Genomic DNA, 22,143 nt, shown 5'->3' with positions numbered 1-22,143 from the left:
GACTGTGGACATTTACATTTACTTTTTGTCTGGATAATATTAGTATTATATCAAAGAGTATATTTCTTTCTTAAGTGTGTTTAATACAGTGAAGTAAGTAGTGTTTGTCATGTCAAACAATATGAACATATAAAATAGCAAGCAACTTGGTCCTCTCAACGGTACGCGGTTGTGCCCTTCCTGTCGGTACATTAAGTGAAATGACTCATTGATTGATAGATGAGAGAGTGAGTGAGTTGGGTTTAACGCCGCTTTTAACAGTATTCCAGTATTCCGGCTTGTCAACTTAATGTGGGAGGAAAGCCCGAAGTGATGCAGGTCTGAAACGTTTACCACTTCGAGGAAACTCACGAGCATGGGTATGGTGCTGACAAACCTAGAATCATAATCGATGCGAACCGGGATTCGAACCCACAATTATGGGTTTCTGGCGGGCCCAAGGGACGCAACTCTGCGCAGCGAATCACGGCGCCTTAGACGACTGAATCACCATCAAAGAGCTACATTATTACCAATGTATCAGTGTACACTCGATTTCTCAGCTCCCAGGGGATTATACAACCTATAGAAGGTTACCATCTCATCCTACCGGGTACCCACTTCATTATAGGGGCGGTCGGGTAGCCAAGTGGTTAAAGCGTTCGCTCGTCACGCCGAAGACCCGGGTTCGATTCCCGACATGGGTACAATGTGTGAAGCCCATTTCTGGTGTTCCCCGCCGTGATATTGCTGGAATATTGCTAAAAGCGGCGTAAAACCATACTCACTCACTCACTCACTTCATTATAATATCTTCAAATATGTTAATATGTTTAATGGAGTCGGAGTCGTGTGGATTAGTGAGATTTAATTTGAATCTGTAGGGTATAACTCATGTCCCCGTTAATCCTAACAATGCATATGCTGTCCTCTTATACGTATACTTAACTAAACGTCGGCAAAAATAATTAGTCCCCGAGCTTGTCGTAAGAGGCGACTAAGAGGATCGGGTGGTCAGGCTCGCTGACTTGGCTGATGCATGTCATTGTATCCCAGTTGCGTAGAGCGATGCTCATGATGTCAATCACTAGATTGTATGGTCCAGACTATTTACAAACCGCCGCCGTATGGCTGGAATATTGGTGACTGCGACGTTAAACAACACACAAAATGATTATCCAGAGTATTGAATCTCGAATGTATTATGATACATACCCTGGACTCAGTCTCGACTAAATCTTCATGTTGAGCACGATTCGATAACACGGTGTCTGCAATAGCCATCCTATCATATTACACGCATTAGCGAGAGACATTCTGTGCGATGTTACTGATACTCGTCGTCATGGAATGGATATATAAGATACTGGATCACGGAGGATGCCAATATTTCAGCCACACACACGATGAAGTTCCTGAAGAAGAACTCACTGATTAGCTAGCTGTACCGTCCGTGTTATTTTAGATGGCATCCCGCAACATTACCCGATAAACGGGGTTTGGGTGGGGGGGATAATTGGGTCCAGATTAACTAGGTCGTAGTGTGTTTGTTTCAAACTTAACTAGGCATCTAACATGACAATAGGAAAAGGACCATGAAATACTCATATCCCAGGACAATATGACATGTTCGGTTGTGTGCAAGGCAAGGAATTTTGTTTTCAAGATCTGCTCTGGTCAAAGTCGTTTCTATTGAATCTCGAAAAATACAATTTTCAAAAATCCCAAACTATCAGAAGGCACATGTTTACCACTAGACCTATCTATGTGCCAAGTTTGGTGAAGACATGTTGTACGGTTTTTAAGATCTGCTCCGGAAAGGAGCACTCCCGCCATTTTCAGTCTAAATCAAATTTGTTGACATGGAAACTCGAAAAATATTTTTATTTTTTTTAAATCCAAAACTATCAATAGGCACCAGTTCACCGCTAGACCTAACTATGTGCCAAGTTTGGTTAAGATATATCTCATGGTTTTTGAGTTCCGGAAACGAAACAAATGTGACGGAGGGACGGGAGGACGGACGGACAGCACCCATTCCTATACCCCCCTTCTACTTCGTGGCTGGGGATAATAAACGATAATTTATCAAATGACAGGGGATCAGTTAACTGCGCCGATTCCCACCAGCCTCCTGTTTGAGACAACGCATTTCGTGTCGTGATGATGTTCGCTCGATGTGCTCGGCTTCCGTCTTGCATTCAACTCCGCCGGTCAAAGAGACATGACTTGATTAAAACGCATCCTCTTTTCTTCTAGTTTTCACTTTCCCACGATGGACGTAGTGGTCAGCCCTGAGGCCGGACAGAGACGCTGCAGGACACCCTGCTCACATTGAAGACCTCCCAAAAAACTGCCCCTCAGTCTCCAGTGTACACTGACCAGGCCCATTTTAATGGATACATTATAATTGAGATAAGTTTATGTCCCGAATGGATTTCACCGATACAGCTGGTGTTCACACTGAATATGAAACAGTGTGTCCGCACTGAAGATAATTGTTTCTGAATGAGATGTATTCCTCGATACTTTAACTGATACATACATGCAAATATGAAACAGTATATTTTTATTTTTGATAAAAAAAATTACACATTTGCATGTATGAATATCGTTTTCTGATAGTGAAAAGGATTACCCAGGTTTTCAAAACACAGATGAATAAATATAAAATTCAAGAATTTGTATTGTTCAGAACACCCTCGTATAGGACAGGGTACAAACTATCTACATTTGGGAATAAATATAATTATATACATGAGAGGTAGATATACATAATGTACATTATATAGAGAGATATTACATATTATTTGCATTCATGATATATATACATTCATATACATGTATATCATGAGGTGGCTGGCAGCGTACACTTAGTGTAGATACTGTATTGATAAGTCAAGTGTAGATACTGTATAGATAAGTCAAGTGTAGATACTGTATAGATAAGTCAAGTGTAGATACTGTATAGATAAGTCAAGTGTAAATACTGTATTGATAAGTCAAGTGTAAATACTGTATTGATAAGTCAAGTGTAGATACTGTATTGATAAGTCAAGTGTAGATACTGTATAGATAAGTCAAGTGTAGATACTGTATTGATAAGTCAAGTGTAGATACTGTATTGATAAGTCAAGTGTAGATACTGTATTGATAAATCAAATGTAGATACTGTATAGATAAGTCAAGTGTAGATACTGTATTGATAAGGGAAGTGTAGATACTGTATTGATAAGTAAAGATTTAACGTCATATCTAGACGTTGTCTATAAGATAGGGTCTTTTGATAAACATGTTTGAGATAATTTGTATAACATATTTTGCTTTGTTCAGGGCAGGGGTTCAAGATACTTGCACAAACTTCATTATCATTTTGGCAGTTTAATAAATCCAGTGTTTGAAGAAGTAACTGTCTTTCGTAACCTTAAATCGGACAGTAAGAAGAAAGTGTTTTTCATCTTTATCTTGTTTAAGTTACATATTTTTCATATTCTCTGGTCCACAAGTGTGTAAGTGTATCTGCCTCTTTCAATCTCCAGATTATGGCAACTGTATCTTAATTTCTTAATATATGATAAGATAAGATAGATAAGATAATATTTATTGCAGAAACGTTCCATTACGGGACAGATCCAATTTTAAAAGTGAGTGAGTGAGTATGGTTTTACGCCGCTTTTAGCAATATTCCAGCAATATCACCAGAAATGGGCTTCACACATTGTACCCATGTCGGGAATCGAACCCGGGTCTTCGGCGTGACGAGCTAATGCTTTAACCACTAGGCTATCCGACCGCCCCCAATTTTAAAAGACAAGACATTATGATTCATATATACATATATACAGACATACATAATTTACATTCCTGAAGACACATACAAAAACAAAACATCATTATTACATATTTGATGATATTATTAAACATAAAATGTCAACGGTTGATTATGAAGGTGTATTTATTGTTTGAAATGATGAAATGAAAAGTGGCACATTTCAATCACAACGAATCTACCACATCATTAAAATGTTTTGTTAAATGTCTTTAATGTATTTGTTATTTGACATGATCTTGTAAATAAAGATTTAAACAAGGCCAGTGACGATTTAGAGCTAATACATGTTTTAGAAAAGTATAGCGTGGGGCGTTCAGATGTGAATGGCAAGCACAAATCCTTTTCCTGTCCTTGGTCTTTGTCGAGGATATAAAACTGGAAATCAAAGAAAACGTAGCAAAGAAAACGACATGCATTAATATTGTTAATATATGGATTCGTTAGAATCGCGTTGGCGTCAGGTGCTGTGTGTTTTGCGGTGATGTTCTGCTAACTCACGATCGCAATTCCTCTCATTCCAAATTTAGGCCATAACGGCATTTTTGCACCACCTCTTTACCACATAAATTGTCATTAAGGCATTCCATGGTTGGTATTTTCAATTGCGAGAAATTGATGTTTATTTGTCTAATGACATATTCCACAGTAGTCCAGTCAGATACCCAATGTTTTATGTTTGTGCCAATCACCACCCCCTTCCCCATCCTACCCCCACCCGCCTCTCACACACACGAACACAGGAATGTGTTTTGGACCCTGCAGCGTATCCAAAAAAAACCTGCACGTCGTCTTTACTTACATTCTTCCATGAACCTTGAATCAACGAAGCAAAACTTTCTATTGTCCCCTGTCCATGTGCGTCCCATTTGCCAGACCAGGGGTCATCTGAGGTCAGCTTGGAGGCGAGAAACCCCTCTAGGGTGGTAGTGGTGGGGGTAGGGGAGGGGGAAAGGGTATCCAATGCCTCCTTCCAAATATCGCTTTAAGAAACACATGGTAGCAATTAGAACCCGTCTGTTATCGAGAGATGCTATCATGTGACCTGCCTCTTTTTTTGTCGTCGTGTTCCCCTTTGTTCATTTAAAAAATGAGGCCTTTGTGTATAATTTGAAAGTAAAGAACTTCGGGAAACAAAAACAAATAGCCTTGGGCTGAGAAGGCATCATTAGAGACAGGATTTTCTGCCTCGGTGTGAGCGAGAATCGTGTAAGTCTGAAGCAGAAACCAGTGAATGTGATCATGGATCCAAGTCCATAGACTTCTTTTCATCTGCTGACAAAGAAGTTTGATCAAAGATTATGTTTGATCTTTGAGAGCTGTTTGGGTATTTTTTGTGGCACTTCGGCGTAATTTGTTCCAAGCGTGACAAGGTTTGATCTGACTTTACAGAGTTTTATCAAAGCTGTCGTGTTTTTTGTTGTTTCGCGGGTTAATGTTTTCCGTCTCGTCATTGCGGATGGAGTGTTTAGCACGGATATATGTTTTAGTTTGAGAAAGAAATATTCACTTACGCGCGATTACATGCATATGCCAGGAAACAAAGTCAGGTTTTGCATCCAACGTAGGACATATGGATAAATATACCTCGCGGGGGTGGGACCTGACCCGAGTGGGCGTTTGAAGTATTTTGTCTTCGGTCACTACGCCGTCTTGATATTAGCCACTACGCTGTTTCGTCTTTAGCCACTACTCTGTTTCGTTTTTAGCCACTACTCTGTTTTGTCTTTAGCCACTACTCTGTTTCGTCTTTAGCCACTACTCTGTTTCGTCTTTAGCCACTACTCTGTTTCGTCTTTACCCACTACGCCTTTTCGTCGTTAGCTGCTACGCTGTTTCAGCTTTTGTCGCTTCGCTGTTTCGTCGTTAGTCGCTAAATATATGAGTTTTAATTCTTTAGTCGCCATGCTGTTTCGTCTTTAGATGTTACGTTGTTTCATCTTTAGGCGCTACGTTGTTTCGTCATGAGCCGCTATGCTGTTTCGTCTTTAGCCGCTAAGTATATGATGTGTTTTTTTAGACACTACGTTGTTTCGTCTTTAGACGCTACGTTTTTTGTCATTAGCCGCTATGCTGTTTCATCTTTAGCCGCTTAGTATATATGATGTTCTATCTTAAGCTACTACGTTGTTTCGTCTGTAGGCGCTATGTTGTTTTGTATTTAGCCGGTACTTTGTTTTGTCTTCAGCCGCGAAGTATACGCTGTTTCGTCGTAAGCCGCTACGCTGTTTCGTCGTTAGCCGCTACGCAGTTTCGTCGTTAGCCGCTACGCTGTTTCGTTTTTAGCTGTTATACCGTTTCATCATCCGATGTTACGTTGTTTATTTACCTGTTAATACAGCCTTCGTGTTTAGTTGTTACACTGTTTCGTCTTCTATTGTAATGTTATTGACTCTTTAGCTGTTGTACTGTTGTTGTTAGCTGTTGTTAGCTAAAGTTGTTCTTTTGTTTTGTCTTTAGCGGTTACGCTGTTTAGCTTCCACATAACTTAAAACTCCACCTTTTTCGACAGACGTGGAAAGTGAAATATCTCCTCACCTCTCCACACTGAGTCACCCCCATTCACTGTTTGGGGACGTCTATTAGGAGATAGGAACTTGAAATACTATTTCGTCCACTGTCGCAACACGCTCATTGGCCTTTGTTGTTTGTGAGTGAGTGAGTGAGTGAGTGCCAAAGTAGTTAAGCGAGTGGTTGATTAAGTGGCTGAGTGTGTGAGTGAGTGAGTAAATGGGGAGTAGTTGAGTGAGTGAGTGAGTGAGTGTGTGAGTGGCTGAGTGGCTAAGTGAGTAAGTTGAGCGAGTGGTTGAGTGAGTGAGTGAGTGAGTGAGTGCCAAAGTAGTTGAGCGAGTGGTTAGTTAAATGGCTGAGTGTGTGAGTGAGTGAGTAAATGGGGAGTAGTTGAGTGAGTGAGTGAGTGAGTGATTGAGCGAGTGGTTGAGTGAGTTGTTGTCATATACAGTCGAATCCCGAACCTAACGAAAATCTCGAACCTAACGAGACCGTGTTGTAACTTCGAGATATTTGGAAATTCGACATAACGAGGCATGATAGAGATATAATGAGTCGGTCGGGACCGGAGAATAGGTTCGAGATATAGGTACATTCGAGATAACGGTTGTCGACCGTTGTTGAAATAGTGCTGAAAGCGGAGTAAAACAACATTTACTCACACGCTACGTAAATTAGAGTAAACATGTGCTGGGAATCGAACCCCTTGACAAGCAAACATTTTCTCATCTTCACTACCCATAGTCCCAGGATAAAGAATAAAATATTATGAATAATAAGGTTAAAACAAATAATCAGTGTACTAAGTTTATAAACTGTCGGGCAAAAGAAAATATTCGCCCATGTGTGATGGCGGCTAAAATGAAACAAACAAGAAACGTTTTTTCGATGGGGATGTCTTTGATACGAGGAACATGATTATGTTTTGGAACTGAAGTTTGTAGTGTTTCGGCGACTGTTTTCAGACTAGTGGCGATTGTAAGTTTTGGTCAAATCCAATTTTCAAGTGGATATCTTATTCAGCCCGGCTGTTGACTTTCTGTTCGATCAATAAACACAACTAACGCTAAGTCGCAGAATCATATCTCGTTTTAGACGAGTGCACTGGTTCTGAAATGTATCCATATATTGTTTGACATAGATCTGAGCGTGGTTGCTAAATGTCTCTCATCTCACTGCCCTTGAAGGCTCTTATCACCTTGTTATCTACGCCTGTGCAGTGAAACACATTACGGTGAAATCAACAACCTGAAATACATTTCAACACGCCCGTTACCAACGCACGTTGAAATTTACATGACAATATATGTGATGACTCAGTATATGTTTGCGTGTCCCCGTTGGGTATAAAATAACACTTATGTCCTCGTCAATGACTAAACGTCTCAAAACTCAGTAAACGAGATGCACGCGCTGGGCTTTAGACACGTTTGCGGTTTGCAAACAACAGGTCTATATAACTTGTCAGTTTCACACTGTGTTGTGTACATTTCACCCCCTTCAGTGTATTTTGCTTCGTCATTCCTTGTACATTGCAGCCATCGGGACAGGGATGACGATGTCGATATCTACCACGTATGTTCTGCCTGATGTAGTATTGTGATATATAACATAGCTAAGCTATAACTCGCAAAGAACAATGAAGAACGAAGCGTGGTTTATTTTACGATTCAACATCGTTCTGTCAAGAATCAAGAATCAAGGCTTTTTATTGTACAGACCACCCTCGTAGGGCAGGGTACAGACTATCTACATATGGACATGTATATAATTAAAGACATGAAAGGTAGATATACATGATGTACATTATACATAGAGGTATTACATGTTATTTCATTTACATCATATAAACATTTATGTATATCATGATATTGTTGGCAGCGTACACTTAGTGTTGATACTGCATTGATGGACTAGAAGAGAATTTCTCATGGTCTCAGCTTAAACATGTGGAATACAGTCCTGGCAACAAGACTTGACCATTCTTTTGGTGGGTTCATAAATTGTTTTAGGAGGTTGGTTCTATCGGTCTGGGAAGGGTCGCCTATTTCTATCAGTGAGATGAGATTCCTCCTAAGGTCTGTATACAGTGGGCATGAGAGCAAGAAGTGTTCCTCATCCTCCACGGAATGGCGTCATGACGTCATGACGTCATTTCTGGAGATTTGAACATGCACTCGCAACTTGATGACGTCGTAAATTGGACGACGTTACTAGGGAAGAGCCTTGTGAGTTGTTCCCCATATATGTCGTTGGGCAATGCAGATAAACGCAACGACCGGACGATCGCATTCAAAAGCGGGAGAGATATGACAATATGTATTGGGAGAAAAGGTACAGATAATCGACGTGGAAATTGTGAGAAAATGCTGGAAAGATTAAATTTAATCCCCCTGTTCATAAAATAGACTTGTCCGACATTTCCGAGATCAGATTCTATTCAGGGAGACATCATTATTTTGATACGGGTAAATATTTTTAAAGCTTGTACATTTTATTAACGTCCTTAAAGTGGTTGTACATGATATTGATATCTCATATAAGAAATAAACTACCCTTAGTCGTTGTGTATCGTACAATAAAACACTGCAGGGAGAATAAACCACTCCCGGCTACGCCCTATAATCTATACTCACTGCCAAAAGAACGCGAATATCATACACGTTGGTTAATACGTGTATATGAAGACTTAGTCATATTCAGGACATATTAGATTGGTTCGGTACACAATCGAACATACTGCTATGTTGTGTGAGTGAGTGAATGTGTGTGTGTGCATGAACGCATCACATGTGACGTCATAGATTCATGACTCGATATGCACCATTTGTCTCGTGCAGGATTAGCGTGTAAATGTTGGAAATCACGTGCAGCATATCGTGATAAGAATAAAGACAATGTGGTAACACTTGACTGATTGTTCGTTTTTTCACTAAGAGGTACGCTTTGGAAACATCTCTTCTTAACGTACATACCTCTCTATACATGTATGTCTTCTGCGGTTCGCGTTTCAATAACACAATAACACTCCAAATAACAATACAAAATAGAATGTCTTATGACTTAAAATTATCTATAATGAGGATTTCAGATTTATTTGAAGTTACATATATGACAGCAGTTTGTTTCTATATTACCTGGTGGATTCTATCGAGCATCTATCGTGAGTGAATTTGTTTTTACGCCGCTTTTAGCAATATTCCAGCAATATCACGGCGGGGACACCAGAAATGGGCTTCACATATTGTACCCATGTCGGGAATCGAACCCGGGTCTTCTGCGTGACGAGCGAACGCTTTAACCACTAAGCAACCCGACCGCCCCCGAGCATCTATCGAACAACCTACTTATCACGTTACACACTGACTTCGTAAAAGTCGGGGGCGGTCGGGTAGCCTAGTGGTTAAAGCGTTAGCTCGTCACGCTGAATACCCCGGTTCGATTCCCGACATGGGTACAATGTGTGAAGCCCATTTCTGGTTTCACCCGGCGTGATATTGCTGGAATATTGCTAAAAGCGGCGTAAAACCAAACTCACTCACTCACTCACTCACTCACTCGTAATAGTCAGAATTTAATATATCAGGACCATTATAATTTTCTTTAAATTTTAATGTCTATAGAGCATACTGAAAATCAGAATGAACATATAGGATCAGACATTTAAAATATAGTTTTTTGTATTAGATATACACAGAATGTTGAAAATACCAACTTATCGTTATTAAACAATAACAGGCACCATGTGGTAAGCCTTTGAATGCTATGAATACCACTTCTTTTATCACTTATATATGAATAATCACATAATCCGTTCCTTATGGGTCAACTCCTATTTCAGGCAAGACCGAGCGGGGGTGGGCTTATATCTGATACGCTGATAGTTGTTTATTTTCTTTCGCTTTGCAGCACAATTCATCAAGACCTATTTCCCTCCAAATAGTCCATTGATATGAATGAAAAATATACCGACGCTCCTGATAATGTATACTTCGACAGCAGGCGCTGGGCTATATATAAGAATCTTAATCTCTTAAATGTTGACGGGTGACATATTTATGTGCCGTATATCCGAGTAAATGATTTGTACTCCGAATCGTTTGATATGCGACGGCATCTGTTTGGAAACGATCACTAAAATGTTGTAAATTGTACATTTCAATCACGGTAGTGTAGATATCACGGGCTGAAATTGATTAAGATTACAGATTGTGACATTAACGTTTTACTGTGTAAATATGTAACATATTAAATCATGATGAATATAATATTATAGCTAGTCCATAACTATGGGCATATATATTCATGTATGGGCAATACAATTTCCATTTAAGCTATATATAGGCATTTTAAACCTGTTTTTATTAAATGTGTGACGGTATAAGTCATAAAATGCTCACAACAAATACATATTATAGCCGATGTGTCGTTACCATATGAAAGACATGTACATGATTTACCTACTCCGTTTATGCATAAAACCAATCTATCAAGCCGTCAGTCTGTTTATTCATCCCTCCGCACATCCACCAATCTGTCTATCTGGCTGCGGCATAACCCCGCTAATCCGAACACCCCGCATCTCAGACCAGTTTTGTTTGTTGTTTAACGTCATACTCAGCAATATTCCAGCTGTATGACGGCGGCCTGTAAGTAATCGGGTTTGGACCAGACAATCCGGTGATTGATATGAGGAGCATCGATCACGCAATTGGGATACGATTACATGCTTCACGCAAGTCAGAGAACCTGACCACTCGACATCTTCTCACGCGCAAGTGCACTTCCCGGAGTGCTGGTGCCTGTATTCACCTACTGACTTGTATAGCCTATCGATGAAGTTCACGATTACATCCATATGTATATTTACTAGTATGTAAAGTGATTGAAGAACTTCCACTTGCCTTTGTTAAACTTTTTCAGAAGTACCTTCTGCAGAGACAGTCAAGCCACGTTAACCAGGGCGGTAATATTCCCCTTGGAAATAGTCCTGATAAACATTAGTGTTAGAGCCGAATTTTAGGTATTTGTGGTTCATTGAGAATCCTTTTAATTGAAACTTTGTTAGGGTTTGTATGTGTGCATGGATGTATGTGTTTAGTATAATTATAAGATAAAACATTAGAAACAGCCAGCTCTTGCTGCCAGTGGCCGTTTCAGGCTATTTTCCCAGGGGTTGGTGACAGCAATAGTATAATGTTGCAGCTAAGACTTTAAAGTTAATTGTTTTGTGTGGAGTCTTAGAGGTCGTGACCTGATCAACAGCGATAAGCATCCCACAAGAATTTCAGATATATAGCTGGACGAATGAGTGTGAGAAAGGGAGGAGAGAGTTTTAAGATACGAAAGAAGTAAGACATGTTTCTAAGAGAGTGTAAGAAGATTGTGTTAAGGGAATAGAGGACATACGGTTTTTCAACCTGTCCGAGCTACTGTCCGAGCTACTGTCCGAGCTACTGTCCGAGCCACGGTACAAGCTATCCTGCATTTATCCTGCAACTGTGCTGCGACTGTTTATTATATTACGACTTATTCTTGGAGTGTGTGATATGTTATTCAATCATTGTGTGGATATTCACTGGATTTATGGAATTATGGTATATGGAATTTGTGAAGTTTGAAATTAAAGACAATATTAAAGTGCTGGATCGAGTTGAAACTTTGATATCCTCTATCTCCAATAATTAGATAATTTAAGAGTTCACATTAAAAGTTGAAAAACCCGTGAAAATCCGGATGTGAACCTAAGACTTGGACATAAAGAAGATTGTGTCTCCATTCGTGAATTGGCAACAGGATCCTGCAAAGTTCAAAACGGATTAACACAGATTGGATTAAGGACTCAAAGTCGAAGTAAGGTATTTTATTTTCTCAAGAAGTTGAGATTGTGAAGTAAATGTGACTTTTATGGTTTTATCAATGCGTGATAAAAGAACTTACGGGTAATAAGACTACCTGTTCGAGTATTGAAGTGTGTGTTTATTCAGAAATAAGCAAATACATGAGGGATTATATGTCACTTGAATCGTGTATACACTGAATTGGACTTATCACATAGGATTACGGAACTAAAGAACTGTAAGTTACATCAAATATTTCAAGATTATTGGAACTGGTGTTGAATTGATTTGAAATCATGGCAAGTAGAACATTGAGTGATGCTGTTACGAGTGACAAAGAACTGATTCATGAACCTTTAAGAAATGCTAAATCATTAATAACTGAATCAAGATTAAGAAAACAGACTGAAAAGGGCCAAAATTATGTTTTGAACATGGCACAGGATAAAATGAAATTCTTATACAAGCAGGTTTCTTCAAAGATAAAGGACATTGAATACTTGATGAGCTCTGATGCAGATTTAGATGCCGTCAAAAATGAATTTGAAGATTGGAAGGAATTATGTGACAAGTTTCAAGAATCGGCTAAAGCTTATCATGAAAAACTTCATAGCCAATCAGCTAAAGACGATGAAGCAACTTGGTTCCAATCAAAGCTATGCACCTTTTCGCAGTTTGAAAGAAATGTTACCTCCTTCATTAAACATTACAGTACGGGAGATGACATTAGACCAGAAGATAGCGTTTCTCAAGTTGGATTACCTAAGGGTTCAGTAATCTCCTCTGCCTCCTCTGCCAAAATGGAGATCCTAGCGAAAAGGGCCGAACTTATTGCCAGACAAAAATGTTTAGAACGAAGACACCAATTAGAAGAAGAAGAAAACAGATTAAAACAAAGACGAGAAAGATTAGAACTTGAGACAGAAGTAGAAATTGCCGATGCCCAGTATGAAATTTTTGACCAGTATGACCGAGAATCACACAGTTCTCGAAAACCAGAAAGTTCACTAAGGCCCTTCAAGCAAGTAAAGACCCGAAATAAAGATTTGAACCCAGAAGCTGAAGAATTTACCCCTATTCAGAGTACAAACCTACAGGTTGGAGTCCACAATTCAAAATTTGATGAAGTATGTAAGCAACAGAATGAGATAATCCAGCTAGTGGTAGAACACCAGAAATTGGCCACGCTACCCACTAGGAAGATTCCTGTGTTCAGTGGTGACCCACTACAGTTTAAGCCCTTCATACAAGCATTCGAGCATGGCATAGAAGATAAAACCATCAATCCAAAAGATAGGCTCTATTACTTGGATCAGTACACCAACGGTGAACCGAATGACTTGGTAAGAAGCTGCTTATTCATGAACCCTGAAAGTGGCTATGAACAAGCCAGGTCACTTTTGGATAAGAAATTTGGGAACAAGTACAAGATAGCAACAGCTTACATGAACAAAGCATTGAAATGGCCGGCTATTAAGTCAGAGGACAGTGAAGCACTCAACAGCTTTGCTGTATTCCTGACCAGCTGTGGAAATACCATGACCGATATCGACTATCTAAGAGAATTAGAACATCCAAAGAACATCAGAGAGTTGATCCAAAAGTTGCCATATAAGTTAAGAGAAAGATGGAGAACAGTTTCGTTTAATATCTTGGAAAGGAGAAATGTCACCTTTGCGGACCTTGTTGGTTTCGTAGATAAACAAGCACAGATCTTGTCAAGCCCATTGTTTGGCAATATCATCGACGACATCCAAGTTCAAGCAAGACCAAAGATGAAAGAAGCGCCAAAGAGATATAAGAGCTTTGCTACCGACACATCAAAGTCTGAATTAGGTCAAGAAACTGCCACCAGGGCAGCCTACCCAGTTAAACCAAAATTGATGACATCTGGTAAGCCATCTGCAACTAGCGAAAGAACAGCCAACACGTCTAGAGCATTCATCAAGCCATGCTGGTTCTGCAATGAGGACCACACCATGGAAATGTGCAAGGGAATGCAGTGTAAGACGTTGGATGAGAAGACTGACTTCTTAAGACCAAAGGGCTTGTGTTTTGGCTGCTTACAATTTGGACATATGAGTCGCGAGTGCCCCAGCAGATTGACATGTCATATATGTAAACTGAGACATGCAACCTGTTTTCATGACAACGGTAAGGACAGAGAAAAGAAAGAAATGGACCAAACGAAGCCAAGGGTTGTCACAAACAACAGTTTGGCTACGAGTGAGAGCGGGGACCACAAAGACTTGAGCTACATGCCTGTGGTCCCTGTTAGGATTAAAGTCAACTCTGGTGACAGATATGTCAAAACATATGCCTTCCTTGACAACGGCAGTTCAGCGACCTTTTGTACCAGCAAGTTGGCAGAGGAGCTCCAAGTCACTGGAAAGATGACAAACATAGTTGTCAGCACCATGACTCAAAGGAAAACTGTTAATACCTCCATCCTATCAAATCTAGAAGTTGGTGACATTGACGGAAACAATTGGGTCAAACTGCCTACTGTCTTTACACAGGATGAAATGCCAATTTCCACAAGCACAGTCCCCAAAGAAAAGTTCATCCATCAATGGCCCCATCTACAGGACGTCACACTACCACCTATAGATGCGGAGATAGGACTCCTTATTGGCAACAATGTCCCAAGAGCAATGGAACCGTATGAGATAATCAACAGCGATGGTAACGGGCCCTATGCAGTCAGAACCATTCTTGGATGGATTGTAAATGGGCTAGTACAGGAATTAGAATCTCCCAGTGAGATCTCAGTAAACAGGACTGATGTTCTTGGAGACGAGAAATTGGATCTTCAGTTAATAGGATACTTCAACAGGGAGTTCAACGAGCGCATCAGTAATGATCAACCTGAGATGTCAAGAGACGACAAGCAATTCTTAGACATCATGAACTCCTCAAAGACACTGACAGGAGGACATTACCAGATGTCACTCCCATTCAAAGATGCCCAATTAGATTTGCCCAACAATAAAGTACAAGCTGAGCAAAGAGCCATTTCACTAAAGAAGAAATTTAAGAAGAATGAAAACTTTTATGAAGACTACAAGGTATTCATGAAAGATCTCCTGGACAAAGACTATGCCCAGAAAGTACCAGAGAATAAGAAAGACCGTAAGGATGGAAAGGTGTGGTATATACCACATCATGGTGTGTACCATCCAAAAAAGCCAGAGAAGATACGAGTTGTATTTGACTGTGCAGCAACTTTCAGAGGGAAATCTCTAAATGACCACCTTCTACAGGGGCCGGATCTAACCAATACCCTACTGGGAGTGCTCCTGAGATTTCGCCAAGAACCAATAGCTCTGATGGCAGACATCGAAGCTATGTTTTACCAGGTTAGAGTCGAACCAGACGACTATGATGTTCTGCGGTTCCTATGGTGGCCCAATGGAAACTTGGATGAAGAATTACAAGAATATCAGATGAAAGTGCACTTATTTGGCGCGGTCTCATCACCAAGTTGTGCCAACTTTGCCTTGAAAGAAACAGCGAAGGACAACATGGACTTGTTTGGCAAGGAAGTTGTTCATGCTGTTGAAAAGAGTTTCTACGTGGATGACTGTCTTACTTCAGTCCAATCTGAGAAAATGGCCATTGAAATGTCACATAAGCTGAGAGAAATCTGTAAGAAGGGTGGATTTCGCTTGACAAAATGGATAAGTAACAGCAGAGCTGCAATAGAATCAATCCCAGGAGAGGAGCGAGCCAAAGAAGTTAAAGACTTGGACATGGATGATGCTTTACCAATCGAGAGGGCATTAGGTGTACACTGGTGCGTCGAATCAGATACATTTAAATTCCGGATTGCAATCAAAGACAAACCAATAACGAGAAGAGGAATACTGTCAACTGTCAGCTCCATCTATGATCCATTAGGATTTGCAGGCCCTTATGTTCTCAAAGCAAAGGGAATTCTACAAGACCTCTGCAGACTTAAGATAGGATGGGATGACGTAATCCCCGTTCCCTTGCAGAAGGACTGGACCAAATGGTTGTCGGAACTACGCAGGCTTGAGGAAATGGCGATTAGAAGATGCATTCAACCAAATGATAGTAATCAGAAGATGGTATCTCAAATACATCATTTTTCGGATGCCAGTGAAACAGGTTACGGAACTGTTTCTTACCTAAGACAAGTCAGTAGCACTGGTCAAATTCATTGTGCATTTCTCATCAGCAAATCAAGAGTTGCCCCACTTAAGCAGATCACGATACCAAGAATGGAGCTATCAGCCGCTACTTTAGCAATACGGGTAGACAGTATGCTCAAACGAGAGCTGGAAATGCCAATTGACCAAACTTACTTTTGGTCAGACAGTATGTCAGTTTTAAGATACATCGCCAATGATTCAAAGCGATTGCATACTTTTGTGGCAAATAGGCTGTCAGTAATTCATGAAGGCTCAAGCCCATCTCAATGGAAGTATGTGGACACTCAGAACAATCCTGCTGATGAAGCATCTCGAGGACTGTCAATAGATGCATTTCTGAAAGATACCAGATGGCTCTCTGGACCAAAGTTCCTGTGGGAAGATGAAGAAATGTGGCCTCAACAGACACACATTTTAACAGATATTCCCAAGAAAGACGTTGAATTAAAGAAGGTTGCCCGAGTCAACTTGATAGACTACAGCAAGCCATGTAAGGAAATAGACAGCCTTATCAGTCACTATTCTGACTGGTTTGCACTGAAGAAGGCTATCGCATGGGTGCTCAGGATACGGGAAGTACTCCTGGATCGCAGTCAAAAGAAGAAGGCAGGCTTAGCACCTCAGCAAAGCATGCCTGTAGTGTTGACTGTTAAAGACTTAGAAAATGCAGAGAAAGCCATTGTTTGCTATGTTCAACAGCAAGACTTTTCAAGTGAACTTGAAAGACTTAATTCAAACAAAGAGCTTGATTTGAACAAAGGTAGTCCAATCTCCAAGCTTGATCCATTTGTAGAAGATGGTGTGCTTAGGGTGGGTGGAAGACTAAGTCGAGCTAACATGCCCGAAAGCTCCAAACACCCAATGATTCTACCAAAGAAATCGCATGTCTCGGAACTGATAATTCGCCATGTTCATCGTGAATGTGGGCATTCAGGCAGAAACTTTGTACTTTCAAAATTGTTTGAGAAATATTGGATTATCAAAGCCAATGCAGCAGTGAGGCAAGAAATACACAGATGTGTAACTTGCCGACGCAATCAAGTTGTAGCAGGTAATCAAAAGATGGCTGACTTGCCAGCTCAACGTGTGACTCCTGATGAACCTCCTTTTACCTTTGTTGGAGTGGATTACTTTGGTCCATTTGATGTAAAACGTGGACGAAAGCATGAAAAAAGGTATGGAGTTTTGTTCACGTGCCTCACAACGCGTGCTGTGCATATAGAAGTGGCGTATAGCTTAGACACTGACTCTTGTATTAATGCATTGCGCCGTTTCATGGTTAGAAGAGGTCAAGTCAAAGTCATCAGATCAGATAATGGTACCAACTTCGTTGGAAGTGAGCGTGAGCTCAGAGAAGAGTTAGAAAACTGGAACAAATGTCAGATTCATCAAGAGATGTTACAAAGAAATGTTGAATGGACATTCAATCCTCCTGCTGGTTCCCACCATGGCGGCGTGTGGGAGAGACAAATCAGAACCGTGAGAAAAGTGTTGAGATCTCTGGTAAGAGAACAAACGTTAGATGATGAAACTTTGCGAACTGTGTTGTGTGAGGTAGAGGCTATTATCAATAATAGACCTATCTCCAGAGCATCAAGTGATCCAAATGATTTGGAAGCCCTCACTCCAAATCACTTGTTGCTCTTGAAAAGAAAACCAAATTTGCCACCAGGTATGTTTGGTATGGATGGTCATTATCCAAGACGGAGGTGGCGTCAAGTGCAGTACATGGCAGATCTGTTTTGGAAGAGATGGTTAAGAGAGTACTTGCCATTACTACAGGAGCGACAGAAGTGGGTGAAGCTTAGAAGAAATTTGAAGATTGGTGACATTGTGCTCATAGTGGACAATACTGCACCTAGAAACTCTTGGTCGATGGGCAAGGTTGTGAAGCTTATGCCTGACAGAAAGGGTGTTGTAAGACGGGTTGAGGTGAAAACCCAGACAAAGGTTTTGGACAGACCTATTAGCAAGCTATGTTTGCTTCTAGAGAGTGACACTTAAGCTGTGTTTTGAGATTGTGTGATGTGGACACTGCCTTAAAGACAGGATCAAGACTTTGAGGCTTATGAAGTGTTGACAGTATAGAACATAGGATGTAATTCCTGTACAATGTTCAATGACAATGAGCTGTCTTGATGTTAAGATGAATGGCATTGATCAATATTGTATGTTTACTACATTCATGCATAATGTAAAAGACTAAGATTTAAATAAGACAGACAGGATCATCTTATGTTATAGAATGTAGTTATGCAGCTAATTACAGTTGCTTAGGAAGACATTGTTGTACATTCAAAATTCGCTCTGTCCATGAGTTCTTGGTAATTGTTATAGTCAAATACAAGTAACAATTAGGGGCCGGAATGTTAGAGCCGAATTTTAGGTATTTGTGGTTCATTGAGAATCCTTTTAATTGAAACTTTGTTAGGGTTTGTATGTGTGCATGGATGTATGTGTTTAGTATAATTATAAGATAAAACATTAGAAACAGCCAGCTCTTGCTGCCAGTGGCCGTTTCAGGCTATTTTCCCAGGGGTTGGTGACAGCAATAGTATAATGTTGCAGCTAAGACTTTAAAGTTAATTGTTTTGTGTGGAGTCTTAGAGGTCGTGACCTGATCAACAGCGATAAGCATCCCACAAGAATTTCAGATATATAGCTGGACGAATGAGTGTGAGAAAGGGAGGAGAGAGTTTTAAGATACGAAAGAAGTAAGACATGTTTCTAAGAGAGTGTAAGAAGATTGTGTTAAGGGAATAGAGGACATACGGTTTTTCAACCTGTCCGAGCTACTGTCCGAGCTACTGTCCGAGCTACTGTCCGAGCCACGGTACAAGCTATCCTGCATTTATCCTGCAACTGTGCTGCGACTGTTTATTATATTACGACTTATTCTTGGAGTGTGTGATATGTTATTCAATCATTGTGTGGATATTCACTGGATTTATGGAATTATGGTATATGGAATTTGTGAAGTTTGAAATTAAAGACAATATTAAAGTGCTGGATCGAGTTGAAACTTTGATATCCTCTATCTCCAATAATTAGATAATTTAAGAGTTCACAATTAGTCCGGATTAACGAATCATGGATATAGAAAATTTCATTATACATGTAGCAAAAGCCGGGTGAGTTGGGTGTCCGGATTAACGGGAACCGGTCTAACGACGTTTCGCTGTATTCAGGGGTTGTTCATCGCTTTATTTCTCCAGATTCTAACTACCAGTGTTAGTCTGTCTTACAGACCCTGATACAAATATATCAAATACAGCCCATGCAAGTCTACAATGTTTGGCAAGTCTAGATTTCTGCAGTATCTGAAAATGAAGGGAGTCTCTGGGCTCCTTTTTGTTAAATTTTTATTAAGATAAGTTAACAACATTTTTTTCTGTACGATATGTTAATTTCAGAGAGAAAATGTTAGTCTATACCAGTGTATTAAACCCAAGTTATGTGTCCAAGGCACGCCGCCATACATCTACATATGGATTCTAGGTGCGATCAGCTCCCTAAAGGAATATCGAGTTGTGACCTGGCCGACGTGCGTCATCATAGCCCGGTGGGTCTTATATCGGTGCTCGTTTTATCAGCCACTGGTTTGCCTTTCCCAGATTCGATTATGTACGCACAGCCATCCTCAAACTTGTGGCGTAAAACAATATTCACTCAGAACTGAAGCTTTTGCTGCCATATTGTATTAGCGTTAGAAGCGTCCCAATTCACGAAAAATACATAATTTTCAAGACTGATAACAACATTTGTGTCGCTTTAAAAAATCTGAACCCACCAAATAATATGTTTAGCGTTTGGAAGTAGAGCAATCTGTCGTCAAGCATCTATAAGTTCTTGTGTAGCAAACATCACTTTCATTGTATGCAAACGTGTGTACATTTAAATCACTGGATATACATAGCTTCAGAGATATATACATACCGCGTTCTGTATAAACATTGGACTCTATCGCTTTCAGTGGAGATAAGGTGTTAATTTCAGCCATAAACCTATCAGAGCGCGTGGCAGCTAAGGAGCACCTGAACAAATATTTTGACTGAAATGTACATGGACTCTCGACTCGATTTGCCAGTGACAGAGATAAGGAATGAAATCGACCTCCGTGGTGTCAATATCACGATCTGAAGTGACAGGTGGAGATTGCAACACTTCTGAGACAAAACATGAAACTGAAAGCAGGTTTCTAAAAGCGTTTAAATTAAATCTTTGTAAAACGCACATCGTTCATGTTCATCACATTTAAATCTCCAAAGATTCAAGGTTCAAGATATCTTATTGCATAAAAGTCCCTGAAGGGGCAGTGTATAAAATCTATATTTCAAAAATAACATATTTTACACACATAAAAGGACTTACAAAATGTCACACAGTTAATAATATGCAAAATAACCTCAGTTATATACAGGTACTACACAAATCATAATGTGCTGAATAAGAACTACAATTTGCCTTTGTGTATGCTTTAGTATGAATTGGGATAAGTACAAAATATCAATAAGTCAGCACAAGTATAAAAAGTCAGTATATTTTTTAGTGTGTATAGTGTATTAGTCTATCTCTCAAACCCTTGAGGGTAAATTACATAATAACTGAACAATTAATATCCAAAGTCCAGATCGCCTCAGCTCAGAAATAAATAACTGTGCTGGGCTCAATTTGGATTTTACATTTTATTTGTAAATAAATATTTCTAATGCAGCTGATCTCTTGTTTATTGCAGAGTACAGAGTAATATTTGTCACTTCTCCTTTACTGGACGCTAAATAAGTAGAATAGGTCTTCAGCAACCCATGCTTGCCGTAAAAGGCCACTATGCTTGTCGTAAGAGGCGACTAACAGGATCGGGTGGTCAGGCTCGCTGACGTGGTTGATGCATGTCATCGATCCCAATTGCGTGGACGATGCTCATGATATTAATCACTGGATTGTCTGGTCCAAACTTGATTATTTACAGACCGCCGTCATATAGCTGGAATATTGCTCAGTGCGGCGTTAAACAACAAACCAACCAACCACTGAGGCAGCGTTATTTTTTTTCACTGGTGTCTTGATTAAAGCTGACTACAGAAATATTTGTTATTTGTGTTGTTTCACATCAACTCCTTCCTTTCTGTTTTTCATTCACTTTACAAACAAAACACTCTTTCTCTTTCCCACGTAAACACAAGCAAAAATCTAAACAAAAGCATCAAACACAAACGTACAGTTCATGTTTGCGTGAGTAATGCAATCTCAACATTGTGGCCGGCAAATCCCACGGCTCGCTCCCAGTCTTCCCACCGACGACCAGCATAATCACCATATTTCCCTCGAAAGTGATAATTTTCATATTCACACATTCCAAGAATCGTTCTAATTTTTACAATTGAAATCAACATCATTATATGACCTAAGTACGTGTTTCAAATCCCTCCTCATCCTCCAAGGCGACACAAGCAGTGTAGTAGATACTTATCCAGCGTGACAGTGTCAAAGGCCCGCGAGATGCATGGCTTTTCCTCACAGATACAATAGTGCGACAAGGTTGTAGCTTCCCTCCTTCATCATGTAGTATAATCTCCTAAAATTATCAGATACTTGACTCGAAGACACCAGTCTGCCCAAAGCGTTGACCATATTAAAGGGGTAATTTATTTCCGTAATTTACCTAATTTGTCATCCAAGAAAGGGCTGTCGGACGTTTGAAATTTACCAGGCATTTTTTCCATCCTTGCGACTACCGTTTATCTCGGTGTATCAACTAAAATACTTCATTAGGTCTACAGTTACGTGCTAGTAAGGAAGCGCGGGTGTT

At 40.0% G+C, this 22,143-nt stretch overlaps 1 protein-coding gene across 1 annotated transcript; it reads left to right on the top strand.

Annotated features, from left to right (window-relative positions):
• Positions 1 to 12,593: 12,593 nt before the first annotated feature.
• On the top strand, positions 12,594 to 18,338 carry LOC139475662 (uncharacterized). Its single transcript, XM_071258849.1, has one exon. The coding sequence runs from the start codon at positions 12,594 to 12,596 to the stop codon at positions 18,336 to 18,338; it is 5,745 nt and encodes a 1,914-aa protein (XP_071114950.1).
• Positions 18,339 to 22,143: the final 3,805 nt, after the last annotated feature.

This window comes from Haliotis cracherodii, unplaced genomic scaffold (genome assembly GCF_022045235.1).
Source record: "Haliotis cracherodii isolate W230 unplaced genomic scaffold, xgHalCrac1.p SCAF_3, whole genome shotgun sequence".
Taxonomy (NCBI): Eukaryota; Metazoa; Mollusca; class Gastropoda; order Lepetellida; family Haliotidae; genus Haliotis; species Haliotis cracherodii.
Note: the sequence above shows the minus strand (reverse complement) of the source record. Positions and strands in the feature narration are given on the sequence as shown.